This window comes from Mesitornis unicolor, unplaced genomic scaffold (genome assembly GCF_000695765.1).
Source record: "Mesitornis unicolor isolate BGI_N332 unplaced genomic scaffold, ASM69576v1 scaffold1920, whole genome shotgun sequence".
Classification (NCBI taxonomy): domain Eukaryota; kingdom Metazoa; phylum Chordata; class Aves; order Mesitornithiformes; family Mesitornithidae; genus Mesitornis; species Mesitornis unicolor.
Window position 1 is genome coordinate 48,221 of NW_010160062.1, and position 16,315 is coordinate 64,535.

Consider the following 16,315-nt stretch of genomic DNA (forward strand, 5'->3'; position numbering starts at 1 on the left):
CTGTAATGATCTTAAGGAATTCTCATTTCATGAGCATTTCAAGGGATCTTGAAATAAAGTGACATGAACATATTATATACACTTAAAGCAAAACCTAAATATAAACTATTTTTTCCTAAAACAACTCTCAGAACTTGAGAAAGTATCTTAGAATTGAAGAAAAGCAGCTATGAGGTAACAAGGACGCATAAAACTGGAGTACCGTTGCACACAGTGTTTTGGGACAAACACACACTGTAGTGCTGCAGCATCTAATGCAAATCACAACTTACAAACATCCTTCTACATTGTAAATCTTACTTCCCTCATCATTCTTCAAAATCATGGAATTGACAGGGGTAAAAAGTACTGTGGAGACTGCAAAATGAGGAATACAGAACTTCATACAACTTCTACTATTCAGAGATTCACAGAAACCTTTTAGACTCCAAAAAGCAAGTATAACTCTAAAGTGGCTTTTTCAGTACAGTCTTCCAAAAATTTATAAATAATCTTCCGTAGACTTAAGAAAATCTTTATGATCCAATGCTATTCTTTCCACAAACGATCCATTAAAACTTATACTTGAAACATATTACAAATCACCAAAATGCAGTAAACACAACATCACATAGAAACATAGAATCACGCCTGCATACAACACACAACTTCTAGGACGAAACCCATACCCACCTCTGCTGTAAGAGTGCGAGAGAACAGTTCGACCTACAGGACCCTCAAGGTACCATGAACTCTAACCAACTGCAACTAATCGTTCCTGTGAATTCGGCCCTTCTCGTTAGAGCAGGCCAACAAAAAGCAATTGGCAAGGATATTTCACATGGCTCTTAAAAAGAGCCTTCTGAAAGAGTCACCTAGACAGTGTTCTTTATACAAAAACATGAGGCTAAAGAAAACATGTTTTGAAAGCCTGGTGAAGAAATCCCATTTTGTCCTGAAAACCTTTCTGAAACACTGTAGATGTTCACAGAGGAGTTCTCAGCAGCAATTACTCACTTTGAGGCTGTCACTCAACTGTCACCATGACAGCAACAAAAACCTTTTTGCACCTAGAGAAGACAAAGGGCGTTTTTAATTACTGCCATTCATCCTGCTGACAGTTTGAGCAAAACAAAATTCTACAGTACAAGTATCAATTTAAGATTTCAAGAATAATACCATTTTTTCCCTAAAACATCCTCCTCTTCATATTTCTTCCCCATGTTTAGATTTCACATCTGCTATTTGGCAAATATTTTAGGAGGGCTGGCAGAGTTCTTTTCATGCCACTGCAGACTAAGCTGTGAAAGTAACTCCAGTGGGAAATGGCAGATGTTTACCTGATGTTCACTGATTTGTTTATGTCAGTATCATCAAAGACTGGTCAAGTGCATGACCGAAGGCAGAGCAATGGACAAGACATCTCAAGTCTTTTCCAACCATTCCCAACAGCACACAAGATTTTAGTCCTGGAGAATTCTTCTAAGTGTTGTTGTGGGTTTGGTTTTTTTAATAATATTTTAGACACTGTTTAAAAAAAAAAAAAGTATAGAAAACACGTTTTGAACCCTGCAAACTTTAAAACATAAAACATAACCCCCTGATCTGACAGAGCTATTCATTAGTCACAGTGTGCACAAACAGTCCTGGAGACTAGGAAACATTTTCAGGTCCCTGATAAAAACACACAGTGGGATAAGTAGAGGAGAACTTGGTGGTAATTTTTCTCTATGCCACCACTGAACACACACTGCAGGAGTCACTCTGTATAACCAGAGAGCAATGTTTTTCTCAAACAAACTGGCAAATGGACGCAGTTTGATAATCTTCTAATCTGCCATTATTTGTAGCTGTTCATACAGCACAGCCTTTCTTCAGACAATAATACGCAAAGTACATTTGGAACATCAGGTTGGATCATGGAATAAATGAAAAAAAAACCCAAAAAACTTCTTGGGCCAATTCCAGCATGACAAGTCCTACCAGGAAATGTCAAAAACAAAACCAAAAATAAACCACAACCAAAAACCTCGTATGATATATAAATGAAGATAAAACTGCAAAATGGCAGAAAAACTAGCATTTATAGAGATCGCAGAGTAATCACAAGAAATTGTTCACAGGAAGTAATCTAAACCACTGCTAAGGCATTAATACAGATGGGACAACAGAACAGTACATGTTAAATAGTCCACTGCTGCTAGATACAGCACGTGAAAAAAAGCCTTTTCTCAGTATTTAATTTCCTACCTAGCTGAATGGTTTGGTTTGTTATGCTTTCTAAATCACGGGCATCATGTCTATGGTCATCCAGAATTCAATAAGGCACTAAAGTAGCAAAGGACAAGAAGCAGATTTGCCTATTCTCAGAAAACATGTACATATTTTTCTACAAAAACCAAAAAGTGTCCCATGATGGGTTAGTGCTGTCACTTGTTACTGCAAGGGCAAGAACTGACAGGGAGTCAAAGCTTTTTATTCCTGCATGTTGTTCCAAATCACGACCGAGCGATGCTAAATGCCGATTGCCTCTCTAAAATGCACCATTTAACGACAGGCTTATTCACACAACGCAGCAATTTCTACAGGCAGAATGTTCTAAATCAGCACCAAAAAAAACCTCTGGTATGCATACTGATTAGAAAAAAATCAACTAAGTAAAAATCTGTAGCATTAATAACCTGTATTTACTTTGTTTAAGCCATTACACCATAGAAATTAATGATCAAAGCCTGTAGAGGCTTTATCACTACCACTGATTTAAAACAAATTTTCTATAGGGACCAAATGGCTCAAGGGGACTAATGGAATTATTTACATCATTATCTTGAATCCAGACTGGGTTTGTAAAGGCAGTAGATCACTAAGATAACAGTGCCTGAATAGAGGTTTTTATGAAATATTAATGTAATCAATCCTTACCACAAAGCCTCAAGTGGTACCAATTGCCAGCACCACTTGAGAATTCCAATCCTTTTAAAGAAGAGTCAGAACCAGCTATTTGTCTTACAACTGATCACTCGGATGTGCTTATTAGGAAGAAATAAAGAGATGTGCAAGTTACTTGTGGTACAGTATGTCTAATTTGCTAAAATACAGTGGATTTCACATCAAGAACAGATAAGATTTTTCTAGTGCAACAAAATAAAAAAAACTGAATTAAAGATGAACAACCCACATTGTGATAGTGGTTTCAGAGTTGTAACTTTAAATATAACCATTAAAATGGTAATAAAAATAACAAGACTTATACACACTCGCAGAGATATCTCAGCTGTATTTCCCTTTTGGTACTAAAATTTGTTCCTGCATTATCTAAAGCTTAACCAGTACTACAGGTCAAGTGAGAAACAAGTGATCCTAGCTCCACAGAGAGTTACTATACCTTTAATTAACTGAAAATTAAGCATTCCTGAAAGTCACATACAAAGTAAAGGAATAAACTTTCATACTGCCAACTACCTAATTAATAGCTTAAATAATTCTAAAAGTTTTGCTGGTTATCTTTAGCACTTTGGCTTGCACCTTAATCATAAGCTGTCTACATAAAAGGGACAAGACGTATGATTACGTTACTGCAGCCTTTGGCTTTCCTCTGTGCTGGGAAACAGACCTCATCTATTCACAGTATGTTATTACATTTGTGCCTTACAAGACTTTTATGTTGAAGTCTTTATATTTTAAAGTTTATTGATAAAATTATAAAGTCAGTAAGTAATTCCAATTTTATTTGTTAATTTATAAAGCCCTCATATGTGGAAGCAATTCATCAAATCCTATAAATGCTGCAATTTGTACTACACACATTTAACTTCTGGTGTAACAGAACACTGAATTTACCACTTGAGAGGAGCAGTAACTCAGAAACAGTAGCACCCATATAACTGTAATATTAATCATGTTAAGTAGAATATCCACTTCCAGCCTAAGGGCTACTGAAATTATTTCAATCACGATACTGTTTTCCTGAAAGATCTTAACTACAGAGAACTTCCAAATTCACAGACATCAGGATACATCAGGATACAAGGCAAGTAGCATATTAGGAGGAAAATATCAATCTTAGATTTTAAAAGGTGCAAAATTTCAGCGTGTGTTATAATTTTAGGGAAAGGAAGTTCCAAGTTAAAATTATAATCACCTCTTGCAAAGCAGCAAACAGAAAAACAGTGAAGTTCTGTTGTACACTCAGTATTCCCAATATTTAGATTGGAAGTTCTTCACCTGTTTACACCACAAAATCATCTCCCTCAAAAGTATATTCACATGTACTACCTGCTGCCCCCCTTCTCGAGTGAAAGTCCTTTTGGCTCTACATTCACAAGAAACCATAGGTATTAAAACTCTTTCGCTCTTCACTAATCAAACAACAAAATAAATCCTCAGGGAATTAACCTGAAGATACTCTCAGTAAGAGAGTTCCAGTGACTACTCAGTGACTGCACATACATCTATACTGTCAAATCAGATTCCCAAGTAACTCCCATGTACCAGCACAACTGCAAGCAGGCAGCAAACAGACTACACGTGCTTTGAAACACACCTGCAGGGCATTGTGACTGTGCAAAGTACAAGTTTCACACATAACAAAGACTAAATTATTATTGTTTTCTTAAACAAACAAAAAACCCCACCCAGATTTAATCCTGAGAAAATAAGCATTATGGTAGAGAATCCAGGACGCAAGGAAAAAAAACCCTTAATTTCTTCTTCAAACACCACTTGTGTTATTGCTTCTGCTCTCACCTCTTCAGCAGCGTTTTGCCAGAAGAGTGCAAGAGGATGCTTGCTTAGGCAAAGATCAAACTACCAATCACATCTGACCAGGGTAACAGAACTAAGGGATTTTTTGGTGAAAATACTAATTGAAGTCCATGCAGCAGCTTTACAGCTGTCTGATAGGAAGACTGCAAAGTCACCTCTGGCCTAGAAGCATCTTCTATTTCTGCTTTCTGCTCTTCCTTTATCACCAAAGAAAACTTCCTCAGCTTCTGCGCATGTGAGAATTCTCCATACGAGAACACAGGAATATGCACAATTGAGTGCATCGTGACCCGAGCCCTGCAATGACAACTCTGAATCCAGAATAAATCAACAGCTGAAAGGAAGCAATAGATGCCAACTGGAAACACACGATGATGTTTTAAGCTCAAAAGGATGGCCTTAGTACTGAGTACCCATGGTTGTTTACATAGCTCCGACTTCAAAAAGTATTACAGATATGTATTGTCATGTATCAGAACACTGGCCGTACTATAATGGTCCAGTAAAAGTAACCTTTACATTCAAACTAGTTCCACAGATTCATATGGGACAATTCATGCCATGAGTTTATGAATTTGCCTAAAAGCAGTTTTTCTTTCCACTGCCCAGAAAGGGAATCTGGCTTTGGAAGAAAAAAATAATTCAGCCATCTGAGTTGTATTTCTAAACGTGAACCAGAAAAGCTTGCACAACCCATGCTGTCTCTAGCTGGGCTTCAGTGAAGGCTGCCAATATTTCACCTGATTTCTATGAAGTATATAAACATTCACAGCTTGGATCTTAGCTGCATGTTGTAACACTTACAGATTTCCACTTCCAAATCAATGCACTTAACAACAATCATCAGATTACCAGTGATCCCTCCACCAAAAAAGTTCCAGCCAATATTCAAGCTGGGCTTAAAATGCTATACATGATGAATGAGCAGCAGTCAAAATGAGAAACTGTCAAGAAAACCCAACAGCATGAGGATATTCACAACTGGAAAAACAATCAATGAAGAGCAGAGAATGGACTCATGTATTGGGACACAACTACTTAACAGAACTTACCAGGCAACAGTGCTGCTTCAAAGAACCTAACCCCAAACACCCATTGCAGTTCCTAGCCCATCCACTACTGAAGTAGAAAAGAACAAATGCTGCAATTTACTACACAGCTGTAATGCTTTCAGCTTCTAAAAATTCAGTCATAATATGAAACACAGCGATTATGAGAATAAGCTTGTGAACTCTGATAAGTAATGCTCCACCCAAGTTTAGCTGAATCTAGAAAGAGTAGAGAACATTTTAATACACGTTAATATTACTAAAGTACACAGGAATTTTCTTTCAAATCACTGCAGTAAGTAGACTATGCAAACTTAATAGAGTACAAACATTCAGCAGCTTAGTTGTTAGGAAAATTTAGGTTTTAAAACATGGAAAATTATGGCATTTAAGCAACTGAGGTTTTCAGAACACCTTGTGCTTAAAAATAAGGGGTTGAGACCACATCTGAAATACTGTGTCCAGTTCAAGGACAGGAACTGCTTGAAAGAGTCCAGCAAGGCCACAAAGATGATGGAGGGAGTGGAGCATCTCCTGCTGAGGAGCGGCTGAGGGAGCTGGGGCTCTTGAGCTTGGAGCAGAGGAGACTGAGGGGTGACCTCATTCATGGGGATCCATTTGGAAAGGGCGAGTGTCAGGAGGAAGAAGCCAGGCTCTGCTCTGTGATGTCCAATGCCAGGACAAGGGGCAATGGTCCCAAGCTGGAGCACAGGAGGTTCAAGCTGAAGATGAGGACAAGCTTTGTCAGTGTGAGTGAAAAAGGGATTAAAGAAATCTTGGGACCGCATGTCATGAGGGTCCAGAGCATGGCCCAGGCTGCCCAGAGAGGTTGTGGAGTCTCCTTCTCTGCAGACATTCAAAGCCCGCCTGGCTGTGTTCCTGTGTGACTGCTCTGGTGATCCTGCTCTAGCAGGGGTTGCACTGGGGGAGCTTTTGAGGTCCCTTCCAACTCCTCACATTCTGTGATTCTGTGTGATTCTGTGTAATCTTTAGGAGATTTTAGCATCTGAAATACAGCAAATCATAACCCAGCAGGGTGAGAGGGGGCAGAAAAGAATATAGAAAGAATGAACAATGGGGTGAAATCAAGGCCCATGGAGCACAGCAATAGAAAAGTTTACATTAGCAAATCCACTGTAGCTTTTGCCTGATGTTTTCAGCACATGTCAGTAAGGCAGGTCCCATAGACAGCAGCAATAAATCTGCAAACGAAAAACATTCTGCCAGAGAAGAAACATAAGACACTTAGTAGGAATTGGTGCTGCTTTTCCTCAATTGAAACAACTCTGAATTGTGAACTGAGATTTCAGTATTACAAGTTGACACAGGCCATGTACTAAATACTCTGCATTTTATCCATCTATGGTAACACAGTGCGGAAAGAAAATAAATCTGCCTGTAAGGTTTCCACATGAATAGCCAGAATCAGAACAAAAGCTTGATTGCACCTTTCCCCATCCAAAAGCTGTATCAACACTTGCTACTGTTCTTCAGACATCAAAGAACAGCTCACAAAAGCTGACGTTAAAAACCAGAAGTATCTTGTGGACACACCTGAAAATCATTCTCATTAAAATCCAATTGACATGCAAGACAGTATATGCACATTTCTCTAACCAATATACACATGCTGACTTTGTTGTGAACAATTTACAGAAGATAAACTCTTGCAAACGATGTTTCCGATCTCTGACACCACCTGGAACCCACCTTCCCTCACATCAGGCCAACAGAAGACAAAGGCACAATTAAAAGACTCCACAATTATGCTCCAATTTTCTCTTTTACTTCCTTTCAGAGCAATGGAAAAGACAGAATGGGTGAAGGAAGCTACAAAACACACTGTAGCTTTTACCTGAAAGGCGATGGGATAGAGGGTGGGGTGGGTGGAGGAAACCACAAAAAGCCAAAATAGGCTGAGAAAGACAAGAATTAAGAATGAATTAAGTTTTCAGAACAGGAATAAGTGACTAATTACTCTTACATACCAAGGGTTACAAATTCTGTAAACCAGCACATATTTTAAATCTAGAAATCTTACCTTGTCAACAGCAGACAAGCACAAATCAATTCATTTTTACTACAGCCATATCTGAATAGACTTAAACACAAGCAGCAACCTGGTAAGAAACCAGAGTGGGGACAGAGTTAATGACACATCTTAAAGCAAGAAAGACAAGCTTGAACTTGATGCAGTTTAACAGGAGAGCCAAGAAACGGATCTTTAAATGGATGATGTAGTTAAAGTGGTAGGCAAAATGTGGATTGCTTACATGGGAGTAAGCAAGAGGAGGAAAAGTTCTACAGAGCTCTAAGGAGTCACCACATCTAACAGGAGGCTTTGTAGATCCTAAAAGAAAAGGGGCAGGTCTGCAGCACTGCAGGGAGCAGGCACAGTTGGAATTTGGAGAGTAAAAGAAAAGAGCAGAGGTGCTGTTCCACATCAGGAGAAGACAGCAGACACAGGGAAATCAGAACTAATGTCAGCAATGTTACAGCAAGCAAAACTTAAAAGCACAACACTCAAGAGTTTCCAATGAAAGAGACTGACATACAGCAATGTCTGAAAATGACACAGGTCTGCAAAAGCACTCTGTGCCATCTTATTTATCAATCACTCGGGGGAAGCTGTATTCAAGACGGACGTGCCAGGGTAGCAGCATGGTTACGTAGTGCCCTGGCACCCTCCCCACATGAGGTCACAGTGTCAGCCATTACAGAATACTCCACTGTAATTGTCCTCACCAGATGATTATTCCTTACCTAAAGTTGTGAGTAAATGAAACCTCTAACAGGAGCTGAAAACCTGATGTAAATTTTGGAAAGGTTAGCACCAACCATCAGCATTATCTGCACTGCAGTCATCTCAACAGTGTACAGAGGCGTTACATATCAACAGGACTTGACCGTCTCTTTCAAATAACTGGCTTGAATTTAAGATCACTCTACTCAGTGTGTGAGAAAAAAGTAGTCTATTTCTGAAAAAAACCCCAAACTAAAAATGGAATATATATGTATCAAGTACTCAAATTTATGCTCATTTCTGCAGGAAGATGTCCTTCAAATGAATTAGAGGACTCATGAAACTGGATTAACAATGTCATAAATCATACACCTGCCAAAATAACAGCATGGAAAGTGAGACTAAACATAATCTACGTGTTATTTGAATAGATACCATCTGTATTTAACAACTTGCTATAATTCAAATATTAGCTGACGCTTACTCAAGTTTAAACATTAATCACTATATTGGTTACAATTTTTCTGTAGTTAATAGTTTTAAAAATTACTTTTAAGATTCTGCAATGCCTCCATTTCTGATTTAATAATTCTGAATTTGCATTAAGAAGAAACTTGCAAATTTACACCATACAAATTTCCTGCCAGTGCTTCAACTTCTTTTCTCCAAATCAAACTGTAACCAATTCCTAGTTTACATTTCTCAATTATCAACTAAACGCTGCACAAACCAGGACTGCCCCTAGGAACATCCTTTAAACTGCAGGGTTTAGGACAAGTCAATGCTTCCTTTACGCATACTAGAAAGAACAGCATTTCTCTCTGGGCTCAATTTCTAAGACACAAAGTTAGATTACATATTAATTTCAAATGCAGTATATTAAGAACGTAAACTCTCAGCATTGTAGGATCATTCTTTGACATATATTTTGCTGCATAACCTCTGTTACAGTAAACCTCAGAAAACCTCCAGACACATCTGTATAAGGATTTTAAAAGGATCCAAGACGTATTCAGGCAGCTTCAGCTCTAGAGAAGCAATGACAGTAGATCTTGGGACGCATACTACTGAGCTAAGAACTATGATAATTCGTTAATTCCATAAGTGGATTAGTCAACTGCTGAGGCAGAAATGGCAACGGAGACGAGAAGAACTGAACAGAATTCTGAGCAACCATCATCACTCGGGAAATAAAGTCCACAAATTCCTCTAAACCAACAGGAATAATGCACAATGTTCCAAAAATAAACAAACTGCCCTTTCATGCTGAAATCCTCAGAATAATGGACACACAAAAGATTTTACATCAGAATCTCTAGTTACACCAGACATTTTCCTTTTTTATAATGAAGGATATGTTAGAAAATAGCCGTTAAGAAAAAAGTAAGGCAGAATTTCTTGTAACTGGTTCTGCTGGCCAAATATAAATGCCATTAGAAAAGGAACTACACATACACTTCTGTACATAAGAGCCTGAAATACCAGATATCACAAAATAAACAAAAAGAACTATTCAAAGTTTCGGTCAGAATTAATTAGAAAAATAAGCAATCCACATCAGAGCTACTGCATTGCACCATATGCACTTTATACCTTTGTCTCCTTTTAAGGACACTTAATAGGTAACATTATCAAACTGCTCACGTTTTTCCTGTTTCCTGGTTCCTAACAGAGTGACTTCTAATGGACTGCTGCAATCTGCCATGCATTCACCTGATTAAACCCTTACCAGCAAGTGTAACCTGGGCCACGCTAGGAACGGGGAGAGAGACCTGAGGAGCCAGGAGGAAAGGTGAGCCAAGCAAGCCAGACGTGACAGCGTACCTGAAAATGGCAATACTCAATATAATTCAACACAGGCGGAGCCAGTCACATACCACTGCCAACAGTTTCACCAGTGGCACTTAACACCAGGACAGCACAGTTTCACACTTGGTCCTGTAGCTCCCAAAGAGCCATGTGTGAGACTGCGGATCTATCAGCCACTCACACAGGGCTGTGGCGTTTCAGTTTTTCATTTTTTAGTTTAGATGTGACAGAACAGAGGAGATTTAAAAAAAAAAAGTAACTAAAACAGAGTGAGGAAAACAGGTGGGGGGGAGGCGAGAAGTAGGAGATAAGAAGGGAGAAGAGACTTTCCACGTCTGAGGCACTTTGTGAGGAAGGTGTTCCTACCCAGCCCCAGCTTTCCAAGGAAGTATCAGAGGAAAGTTGCACAGAAACTGCAACACCTCAATCAACATCTCCTACTCCCGACTTTGTGCTTGTATCTCCCAGACAAAATTTAGAGATGGTGATCTCGCAACCTGCCTTGTCTTACAACAGCTTTCCTATCCCATTTGCCTTCTCAGAGAGCAGCCTGTACTTAACATTTATTCCCTGCAAGCAAAACTCTTTTTTTCAAGTTTGATCTTGCTTGATGGGTTACTTTTATTATGTGAGGCTTTCTTAATGTGTTGTTTGTTCTGTCAAGCCCAAATAACTGCTGACATTCTAATCATGAGGCCCCTTGGAAAAAAGGCGGGTTTTTGCTTAAAAGCAATCTTTACATTTGCCTGTAAAGCAATTACATAAGTTTAAACCATTTTAATACAAAAATAAGTCTGCCCACAACTTAAATATTGGAGAGCATAAAAGATATAAACTGTCTTCTTCAGATTTTGATCGTTCCTTCTTACTTAAATCAGAATTTAATATACTCCTTTATAGACATAAAGGAGACTGTTAGTTCAGCTACAGCAGCACCAGCTTTCTTCACTAGTTCTTCCCACATCCTGAAAAAGGAATTATCCACCTAGAAAGTAGAGACCGATTTCCTTCTCCCAACATGAAAGCTACATTTTATTATATGCACACATGAAAATCAAATTCTATGGAGAAACAGCTCCTAAGGCCAGCTTGGATTTAGCACACCTTGTTCTTGCATATGTTTTGTCAATTTTGTCAAAAACTCTGCCCTCCCCTCTCCTCTTCTCCCTACAGGGGAAAGGGAATGGCTCTAAACCAAGAAAAAGCAAAAAACACAGTAAGTTTTCCTCAACTGATTTAGTTATTCCAAGAAAAATACAACTGTAAATCCCTGCCTTACACATGCATACTGCACAATATTCAGAACAGTAACATTAAATTAAATTGTTAGCCACTAACACTACCAAACAAGGAAATATTTTAATATATTGTTTGTTATTCTTGATTGCTATTTGCCTGCCCTTATTACTTCTGAAATATTTTAGTTTAACTAGTCAGATCATGCTACAAATCTGTCAGATTATGCTACAAGGATACTCAGTAACTGTTTCTTTAGAAGCACTCACTTTCTCCTGACACTCCACAACACGGAGGTGATCAAGATTTATTCCGCTATCTAAAAAACTGCGGAACTCTTTTTTTAATTTAAGAAATGAATGCTAATTAAAGACCAACATTTGAAGTGGGTAGCAGCTCCCTCCGCAAAGAAAAAGCAATAGTTTCATGCTGCAGGATCTCTTCCCCTTCCACAGTTAGGTGCTGTCAATTTGGTTTTTAATTTCAATTAGAAGAGCTTATTTACTATATTGCTAAGACTGGATAGGATCTGCATTACTGCACTTGGGATCGACTGCACAGATGCAACCGACTGATTGAATTCACAAAATCACAACTTTTCACTCTCCTCCACTGGTTAGCTTTTGTTTTTTCTCCTTTTCTTCTTCAGCAGACAGAAAAAGTGTAACAACATGCACGATTCCAAGGAAGTCTTGATCTGAACAGCAACCTTTTGTTGTGAACATGGTTTCCATTAACTTCCCTAGAAGATTAAACTCCAGTACTACAAAGAGCTGCAGAAGCTGCTGATACCAGCTAGGCTAAAGGACTTCGACAGCCCTGATACACCCTAAAAACTGTTTAGCTCCCACTGGAAACTGTAAATCTGTCAACTGTGCAGAACATCCATGTCATTCCTCCTCTGCATTTGTGACAGAAACAAGAAGATTCTTTCTGCAGAGGAATCTCTTTATGAAGGGTGTAACAGTCCACCAGCAGAACTCCAGCTGCACTACCGAAACACCAGTAACTGCTTCATAGCCAAGACAGGTTTGGGGTTTGTGCTGTCTCACATTTCAGTGTGAGGAGAGATGTGCGACTCTGTCTATTCAAATGAAGGCCTCCCACTCAGAATTGGTTTTGAATCTGCATTTTTGAGGCAAATATAAGACAAAAATGCAAGCGACCCAGCTAATGCATTCTAAGCGTTTTAAGACAGCACATGCAGCAGGTTTACTCGCATGCTTTGGCTACCAATTAAAGTTTAACTGCCAACACTAATTCTACATTTGCTGCTACTTATCTTCAAGTATAGGAATCATAGATAGTACTATTTGGTTTCAATTTCTACAATTAATACCAAATCTGTAAAGGAAAACAAAGATGAAAAACTACTTGAGGAAGTGTTTTTCTAATCAGTGTCTTCTACAACTGGTATCTATGTCAGATCTCTTACGTTGTGCCATAAAAGAAACAGATATTTCTTATCAATCTCAACATAAATTCTGTAACTGTAAATTCTGTCCACCTATGGAAATGCTCCCAAGAAACTCCAATTCTGGATTGCATGGATACCAAAAATGAGTTACAATATGTCTCAAAACCACATTCCCCAGGTTGAGCTCCCAATTTACGCGATTCCATAATTCACAGCCAACCATGCTGCCCTGAGCGTGTGTATACATACACATAATGCATACCTTCCCCATTCCACAGAGATTACAACCCATTATGACAAACACTAATCTCACTGCCTGTTCACTCATCAGAATATGACAACTGGAGTGGACTAAAAATCCTAATTCAGTCCTGCCTCTGTAAGCTGCATTATTCCCCAGTCCGAAACAGACGTCTGTTAACATCCAAGGAGAATTCTGCACTGAGGATGAGCTCTAAAATTACTGCAGAATACTGATTTTACATTTCAGATAGTTGGAGCTGTCAAGTTATCAGTGGTTGTACACAATGTAAAGAATTTCTCCTTACAGGTACCGGAAAAAACCCAGAGTTGCAAAGTCAAAATGACTCACTGATGAAATGAAGTAAGTCCACCCAATTCTACATACATAAAACAGGATTTAATTATCTCAGTAGCATACCACAGAAACTAATTATCTTAACTGAAAATTAATACTCAGGCTTCGTTTAAATGCACAATAACTATTTAAAAACACATAAGAAACAGAGAGAGGAGAATAAAGCAGCAAAGTGCCGTTTAGAAAAAAGGGATCCAAAAGTTCAGAAACATCAACCCATCTGTTTTTACAACAGAAAGGTAAGAACTTGGAACTTATGAGACCTTCATTCTACCCAAGAAGGTCGCTGTGGAAGCCAGGGAGATGGGTGATAGGAGCCGGTCATTTTGATCTTAAGGAGCAGGAGTGAAAAGGTGTGTATTTGACTTAAGCATCTAACATACTTCTGGGAAGAAAAGGCTTTTACATGAGCTGCCATTTACTGAATTTCTATCACCTTTAATTTCTGGCTTATTCATGCCTGTTATCACAAAAAAAGGCCAGAAAAAAAGGCTACTAGACTTCAGCAGCCTCCAAAGTTAGGCCAAAGGACAACAATCATGAGCAGACATTGTGGTTGACCTCTAAATGGCCAACTCCGACTTCAATAAAACCCTACTGGTACCTTTGACCAGATAGCCTGGGAGTGCTACAGACACACAAATACGCAAATAAGTGCAAGAATTTATTTCAAGAAGCACACAGATAAGTGGTTAAATGAACACTATGAAGAACCATTTTTGTTTCTATTCACAAACTATTATCACTGCAGCCTGACAAAACTAACCCATACCACTGCATCTGCTGCAGTTCATGGATTGTCAGATTCATTCTCTGGATATGAAAATGTTAATAATTAACTTTTTCTCTTGTTCTACTCTTCAAATGTGTTACAGCACAAAACTCCACTTTTCCCCTCCCTCTGTTATTGTTGCAGCAGGGACTTCAGATTTAGACACAGTAAACAGAGATCAAACCCCTGCATTAAGGTGTGCCAGAAACCCGAGCTCTTTTGGTCAAAGAAGAATTATCAAACATTCCCTCTAATTATTATGCAACATTACAGTCTTCCAGAGCAGGAACAGTAATTTCATGGTCAGAATCCAACCCGTTCACTAGAAATCTGTCACAGAGCACCCTCAGAAGGAAGGATTTTTAACAGAGAAGGACTACTGAGTCAAAAAGATAAAACAATAAGAAGTCTGTATGATTAAGCTTTATCACAACACAAGCATTTATCACCTTTTCACACATGGTAAGTACTTTTGTTTATTTACCTTATGTAATCCTGCATGAAAAGGCTTAACATGGTTCGTGTTTCTCGAAATCTGTGTAATTTCCATTTCTCAACACCACAGATCTCTAGTTCATAGTAAATGACTGAAATATCTGAATACTTAACTCACTTACAAGATCTCCAGGGTTACAACTTCATCTTTACAGTTAGAAAAAAAATCTCTAAATATTTAGTATGTTTAGAAAAAAATTAAAATATTTTCTTTAAATAAATGTGACCTAGTTATAGAGTCAGGCATAAAGCATTCTAAAACTGTATTTATGTTTTTCAGCTTCTTAATTCTTTATTTTTTTTTTCAGAGAACAAAGAAATGAAACAAACAAAATTTAACACAAGCATCACGCTACAGCTCTATATGCAAGTGTGTTAAAAAGCAAAACTTAAAACACGATATACCTGCATGACACCTGGTAGAACGGATATCCCGGTAGAGGAAGAGAGTTTGAAAATCCAGACCGACTTGACATTGCCTTCAGGTATCATATCCACTTAATTCTTTGCTATATTCCATATGTTAATTCCTTACCAAAAAAAGATGCACATATATATCCATCTGCACATTTGTCCAAAGCTAGCTAAAGAAAAACGAGGCATATATTCGAAGGTTTGAAGATTCTGCCTGCATTTCAAACTGCTTCCTCAGTAATGGAATTCCTCAAAGCCAACACCCTCATGACATCACACACTACAAAAGCAGACGTGCAATTGTTTCAGCAAAGCAAGGACAGCCCGCTGGTTTTGACCCGACAGAAAATCCTGCACTGCATTCTTCTTGAAAACACGGTGCCTTTCCGGCTGGCGAAGGCAGAGCCCTGCTGCTGTAAAGAGCAGCCCTGCTCTGGCTGCCAGCCAGCAACCAGCAGAAATCACTGCCAATGCCGCAAATCCCTCCTACCAGCTCATTAAGACCCAGACTGCAGGTGAAACTCAGTTTTAGCCCATGACAAAAATCTCACTGAAAATGTATGAGATCCATGACCTTGGTGACAAAAATGCCTTTTAAAAATTTCAGTTAACTGTATAACCCATGCTCTTGTTTTATAAGCAACACTAGATTGCATTGCACATCACAGCAGGATTTAAAAATCATACTGAGTTTTCCCCTGCTAAAAAAGAATCCTGTTATGCTATGCTCTGAACTATAGGAAAGCAGGAGGGAAAGATAGGAGGTGGAATCTTAAACCACTTTATTTAAGCTACTGAATATAGAAATAAAATTATGTGCATGTATTCTTGTAGTATTTTACTGCAGCTTAAATCAAAAAAAAGTCAATAGCGAGATTTCTTTTGATATACCGTACAATGGTAAGTTACGTGAAAGTTTATTGGAGATGCCTTCCCCAGGAGAGGCAAAGACGACTGGAAAACAGGAGGACACGTGAGCAGTCACGGTACAGACCAGCGGCACGACCAATGTCAAAGAGACTTAAATGATTATCTACCT

General features: G+C 38.6%; 1 protein-coding gene across 1 annotated transcript in view; it reads right to left on the reverse strand.

The window, feature by feature from the left end:
- LOC104543887 (pleckstrin homology domain-containing family A member 7-like) overlaps positions 1–15,338 on the reverse strand; it is a gene marked incomplete at its 3' end in the record, with an annotated part of 62,123 nt that extends 46,785 nt beyond the window's left edge. Inside the window, exon 1 of the mRNA XM_010188607.1 lies at positions 15,268–15,338. Within this exon, the coding sequence (XP_010186909.1) occupies positions 15,268–15,338 (71 nt within the window). The remainder of the gene's footprint in view (positions 1–15,267) is intronic.
- Positions 15,339–16,315: the final 977 nt, after the last annotated feature.